The 6,253-nt window shown below is 41.9% G+C and overlaps 1 protein-coding gene across 1 annotated transcript in view; it reads left to right on the forward strand.

Annotated features, from left to right (window-relative positions):
* The window catches only part of LOC127529155 (gastrula zinc finger protein XlCGF26.1-like), a 13,616-nt gene extending 9,400 nt beyond the window's left edge, over nucleotides 1-4,216 (forward strand). Inside the window, exons 2-3 of the mRNA XM_051931931.1 lie at nucleotides 2,655-3,122; nucleotides 3,207-4,216. Coding sequence (XP_051787891.1) covers nucleotides 2,655-3,122; nucleotides 3,207-4,216 — 1,478 coding nt within the window. The remainder of the gene's footprint in view (nucleotides 1-2,654; nucleotides 3,123-3,206) is intronic.
* The last annotated feature ends 2,037 nt before the right edge of the window (nucleotides 4,217-6,253 follow it).

Below are 6,253 nucleotides of genomic sequence, written 5' to 3' on the forward strand. Positions count from 1 at the left end.
TGAATGAATTGGAGGTTGGTGTTTCAGTCAGGGAGTTTGTTTTTTGGTATCAATCCTAAACAAAGAAGCGATGCTCTGGCGTGTAGGGTGTTTGAACACAGGGGCTCCGCACTGTTCAGCATGGATCTCCGACCATCTCTGTGTTCATGTCACTGCCTCGGTGTTCTCCATAATGGAGAAAGGTGAAGCTGGGCAGTGAGTGGCTGAATTCACTGGCACCAAATGTTTCACATAGCTCTCTTTTTCTGCTGGGTTATTTCACGCACCTTTAGGAAGTTATGACTGTAGTACTTGGGTGTTGTACCGTGTTAGCCATTATGGATTTAATGAGAAGTTAAGCAAAATTACCCCATTTATTGGTGAACTAAGAAGATTACAATATGAGAGATTGTGAGGCAACTCAGGCCCCTTCTTCAGGCAAGATGTAAGAAGTTATGACTGAAACAGTAATAAGAGCTCACTCATCAGTGATGCGTCTCTCATTAGGTGTATTCACTTGTAATTAGAGAGCCCCTACTGTTGTTGTCATTTCTGTGTATCTGTTCACCTCAAAATGACTCCGCTCCCAGCAGGCCGATTCCATTTTAATTTAGCAAACTTACCCTTCAAGGATATTTGTCAGGAGAGTCCCATTTTTGCTGCAGTATCTCTGAATAGAGCGCACCATACAGATTGTTGAGATCTGAAAGACTCCCGTTTGTGAATTTTTCCAAAAACGCCCATCCTAAAACCGAGAACCATTCTAATGATCCCCAATTACGGATTTGAAGGCTGGTGTCCTTCAACGTCTGGAATAAGATGCTGCAGATGTTCTATCAGACGGTTGTGGTGAGTGCCCTCTTCTACGCGGTGGTGTGCTGGGGAGGCAGCATTAAGAAGAAAGACGCCTCACGCCTGGACAAACTGGTGAGGAAGGCAGGCTCTATTGTTGGCATGGAGCTGGACAGTTTAACATCTGTGGCAGAGCGAAGGGCGCTCAGCAGGCTCCTATCAATTATGGAGAATCCACTGCATCCACTAAACAGGATCATCTCCAGACAGAGGAGCAGGTTCAGTTTCCTCCCCCAAACTATGCGACTCTTCAGTTCCACCCGGGTGGGGTAAACGTTAACATTATATAAAGTTATTGTCTGTTTTTTACCTGCATTATTATCAATCTTTAAATTAATATTGTTTTTTGTATCAGTAAGGTGCTGCTGGAGTATGTGAATTTCCCCTTGGGATTAATAAAGTATCTATCTATCTATCTCGTGTGTTGTTTGAATTTTAAGTTAAAAGAGGTTATTTCACTCTGTGGCTTCTCCTATTTTAAACATCAAGTAGCTGCTTCTGATAGGGTACGAGTTAACCCTTAAACTGCCACATACTTTGGGGTTAATGCACCCCCGGACGCCAAATACTTGTTTGCTGCACTTTTTAAGGAAATATCATAATTTGCCAAGAAAAAGTGAAATTGTAATGGAACCCATATTTGTTTCATTTAAATAGCATCACAATTACTGCAACACTGATCATTTTACACACTGCCAATAAACTGTAAAAAGTATATAAAACTACTGCATCAATCTCTTATTATATGTACAAGGTGCAGCTGATGCCATTGATGAAATTCAGTACATCACCGAGCCATCTGCACTTTAACTGGCTGCACATAAGCACACAGAGGCCAATGCTGATGCTTGCAGGCTAGTCTAGTGCAGCGGCTGAATCCCAGGGGCAGTGATGCTGATTCAGTAGGGGGTGGCAGTGGTCAATAGCTGGCTGCTCAACGAATGCCAGGCATTGACTGATCAGCTCCAGCGTGCTGGCAGATTGCACTGGGAACTGACTTTTTTGCTGTCTGTGAAAGCTGTTGAACCACCACAAGCCTGTCTGGGTTCCACTTTTACCCATGTGAAACTGTAAAATGCTATTTAAAAACCATGTAACTGCATTTCTAGTACATACATTACATCCTATCATCAATGTTATATTGAAATTTCACTCACTCTTACAAAACATATTTAATAAATACTAGCCATGCCCAATGGCTCCACCCATATAGCAGTGAAACAGGACAGTGAGGAGGGCCCTGCCCGGCTCCTCTCTCCTGATGTCATGCTTCCCACTCCCCTCAGCCCGCAGCCTCTGTCTCAGATTAGCTCAAATAAATTGCTCCTGCAAGCAAACTGTGATTCTTAGCGCGATAAGAAAACCTGCAAAATCAACCGGAATGTTCAAGCAAATTATAGAAAAAATCCTAATCTAAATCCGTGAAGTAGTTCTCTTGTGAAAAGCAGACAGACAGATAGACAGGCATTGGATTTTATATAAATAGAGATGTGGTATCAGCATCTTTGAAGTAAATAAACAAAAATGCTTCAGCTTTCAAATCGGCCAAGTCCCCGAGTTCACCTTTTCTAACTTTATAATCATCTTGTACAAAATGTTTTCTTGATGGGCTCTGGGTTCTGATTTTTTTCCTTGTGCATTTAACATGGCAATTGTACAAACATGCAACAAAAAAAGAACCTGAATGTGTGACCAGGACCAAGAAAGGTAATCCTGGTGTTGAAGTGATGTATTTGAACTGAATGGCTGTGCTTATTGACTGTCTTCCTAAGGTTCTTAGTACATGAGCACTGTTTAAACTCCATTTTTATCTCTTTCTGCAGATTTACCAGAGAGGAGCAGCTTCTCCTCATCTTCATTTTTTCAGAGGTCTTTTGACTGCAATCCAGAACTGACACCATGTGGTGCAAACATGAAGAAATTAACATCAGGATCAGCGAGTTTGATGCTGGCCACTCTGCAGTGTAATTCTTTGCCTGTTGTGAAATTAACAAAGGTAGATGCGATCAAGGCTAATTTACAGGTGCAAAACACAAAGTCAGAGACTTGGTTTGTTGGCCATGGAAACAGGAAAGGTTTAAAATACAAAGCTAATTATAAAAATCATCAGTGGACCCGTATGAAACAGAAGCCACATTGTTGTTCTGAATGTGGCAAACAGTTCTTACTTAAAAGCATCCTTCAGAGACACATGCAGACTCATACAGGAGAAAAACCTCATTGCTGTTCGCAATGTGGCAAATGCTTTTCTGACAGAAGCCATCTTCAGATACATATAAGATGTCACACTGGTGAAAGGCCATTCAGTTGTCCTGAATGTGGTAAACGCTTTTCATACAAAAGTATTCTTCGATCGCACAAATTAATTCATACAGGAGAGAAGCCATATGGCTGTCTAGAATGTGGCAAAGGATTCTCAAACAAAAGCACTCTTCGGACACACAAAAAAATTCACACTGGGGAGAAGCCACATTGCTGTTCTGAATGTGGCAAGAGATTTTCACGTAATAGCAATCTTCAGAGCCACTTAAAACTCCACACTGGTGAGAAGATGTATTACTGTACTGAATGTGGCAAACGATTCTTACTTAAAAGCTATCTTCAGAGACACTCCAAAATTCATACTGGATTGAAACCTTACTGCTGTGGTCAATGTGGAAAACAATTTTCTCGCAACAGCAATCTTCAGAGTCATATCAGAATTCACACTGGAGAAAAGCCATATTACTGTTCTTTGTGTGGCAAACGGTTCTTGCTTAATAGTCACCTTAAGAGACATGCAAAAATTCATACTGGAGTGAAACCTTACAGCTGTGTTCAGTGTGGCAAACGTTTTTCCAACAGTAGCCATCTTCAGAACCATACAAGAATTCACACTGGAGAGAAGCCATACAGCTGTCTGGAGTGTGGCAAACAATTCCCCTACAAGAGCACTCTTCAGACCCATACAATAATTCACACTGGAGAGAAGCCCTATTGTTGTCTTGAATGTGGGAAACAATTCTCTGACAACAGCAGCCTTCAGCGGCACACAAGAAGCCACACTGGGGAGAAACCATATTGTTGTACTGAATGTGGCAAACAATTTTCACGGCATAGTAGTCTAACAACCCACACAAGAATTCACACTGGAGAAAAACCATATGGCTGTTCTGACTGTGGAAAACAGTTCTCCAACAGGAGGTATCTTCAGACACATGTTAGAGTTCACACTGGAGAGAAGCCATATTATTGTTCAGAATGTGGCAAATTATTCACTGAAAGAAGTAGTCTACAGAGACACACAAGAATCCACACTGGAGAGAAGCCTTATTGCTGTAGTGAATGTGGCAAACGATTCACTGACCGGAGCAGTCTGAGGTATCACATACAACATCACCCCTAGAGATCACACTGAGGTCCAGATTGAGTAATCGGGGAGGATGCAAGACTTCATCAAGTAGAAGTTACTTTCATAGTGTATATAAGAAATGTGAAAGGAAAATGCATACTTAGCATTTTCCAGAATACAATGTTCACATTCTTGCCTTTGATTTAAGGCAAGTGAAGATGGTGGTGATAGTGAATTTCTTTTCATCTTAAGATGTTAGACTAATGATGACTGGGTTGCCACAGTAAGACATTTACTAACCCCAACAATAGAAGAAGCACAACAACATAAATGTGGAGTGCATAAAAAATGAAGAGGATTGGTTACAGTCCGGGGTCAACCTCCAATAAAGAAGAGGTGATGTGCCTTGTGCAACACATCCATAATTTCCCGCCCTGTCTTAAATGAACTGGGAAACTGAATATCAGGTGTCCTGTTACAAATTGGATACAAGATAAATATCATTATTGACAAAAAAAATCAAAATCACAATAGCAGAAGAGACCAGGAGTTCACATGGGACAGCATTTAAACAAATATCAAGGCATTGCTAGGCAACAAAAGCAAAAGATAGGATATAAAAGTGTCTAGGTGTGTGGTTCTGAATGTCTGTTAGACAGGACTGGACACAGAAAGTGGAACGTCCTAAAACGTAACTAGTTCTCAAATACTGACACAACAGAAAAGGAGGTTTTGAGGAAATACACCTCATATATTGCAGACTTAAAGTGAGAGCAAAGGACTAACACAATTAAGACAATCAGCCTAGCAACTGCACGATAAGACCACTCCTGCCTTACAATCGGCAAGGACAGAAGAACAAACTGAAATAAACAGTTGTGGAGAAAATAACTGGAAAACCACATTGCTCTAAAATTGATTCTCATAACAGTTTCAGTTCAATTTATTTACTTTTGTATGGAATGCTTCACTAAGTGCAACCTGAGAGCACCATAACAGAGTCTCAGGATACAATACAATGACAAGCATTAGAAATTACCAGCTACATAATTCATACACATAATGACACCGATGTGTTTAAACAGATAGGGAAATAAAGCAGTTTGGAACTAATTAACATAAATAGAGTTCCGCAATATCTGTTCATTATCATCAAACGCTGGCCGATTGATAATGATGAAGAAGAAAACAAAAACTCCATTAAAACTACAGAAACAATGTTGTTGCTTATCTATATGCTCAGAAACCGTACGTGTGTGTGTGTGTGTGTGTATGTGCATGTATGTATGTGTGTGTGTGTGTGTGTGTGTGAGAGAGAGAGACGATTGGGGTCTTTACTTGTCCATGACACCTCCTTAAATGAAGGACAGAGGAGATGGCTTTTTAAGGGCGCTATCTCCCCTGAACTGCTACCTGACAGCCCCCTGTGTTACAACGATACCTCGGCTTCCCTCAGGACTGTACAGGAACTGGTATTTGTTGGCTCAGCCCTGTTGGGTTCCATGGATACCACCAGAGGGAGCTGCCGAGTCCTATTTTGGGCTTTCACCACACCTGGGAGTGATTCCACACCTCGCTAACGAGCCTCCTGCATACTCCCAAGTGCAGCTTAACAGGAGCCAGCTGCCATTACTTAAGGAAGGGAGAAGACCAAGCTTGCCAGAGGAGGAGTGGAGGTGAAAGACGAGAGAGAAGAAAAGAAGAAGAAAAAAAGTGTGATTTGGTGTTTCTGTAATGTGCCGCCAAGGGGAACGTTTCTCGACTGAAAATAAATGTGTGTTGCTGCACTTTTTCCTAGTGGCTGTTGTGTTGGGTGTTGAGGAGCTGGGGCACTCTCTGTTGGTCACAAGTGGCATCCCAAATGGGACTTCCTGACTGTCTAATTGCAGTAGACCCATTTTGAAAAAACTCTTGTGGCCAACCCCAACACACAGTGCAGCAGCCCACAGCAATGCACCACTCCAGTCCATGATGGGGAAGAGAAGGACCAAGTACTGGACAAAAGGTATTGGGGGGCCAGGCAGGCCTCATCATCAATGGGAAGGTCCTTGATGTGGGGAGTGAGATGGCCCACTGGAGTGAAGTCCCAAA

Source organism: Erpetoichthys calabaricus, chromosome 1 (assembly GCF_900747795.2).
Source record: "Erpetoichthys calabaricus chromosome 1, fErpCal1.3, whole genome shotgun sequence".
Classification (NCBI taxonomy): domain Eukaryota; kingdom Metazoa; phylum Chordata; class Cladistia; order Polypteriformes; family Polypteridae; genus Erpetoichthys; species Erpetoichthys calabaricus.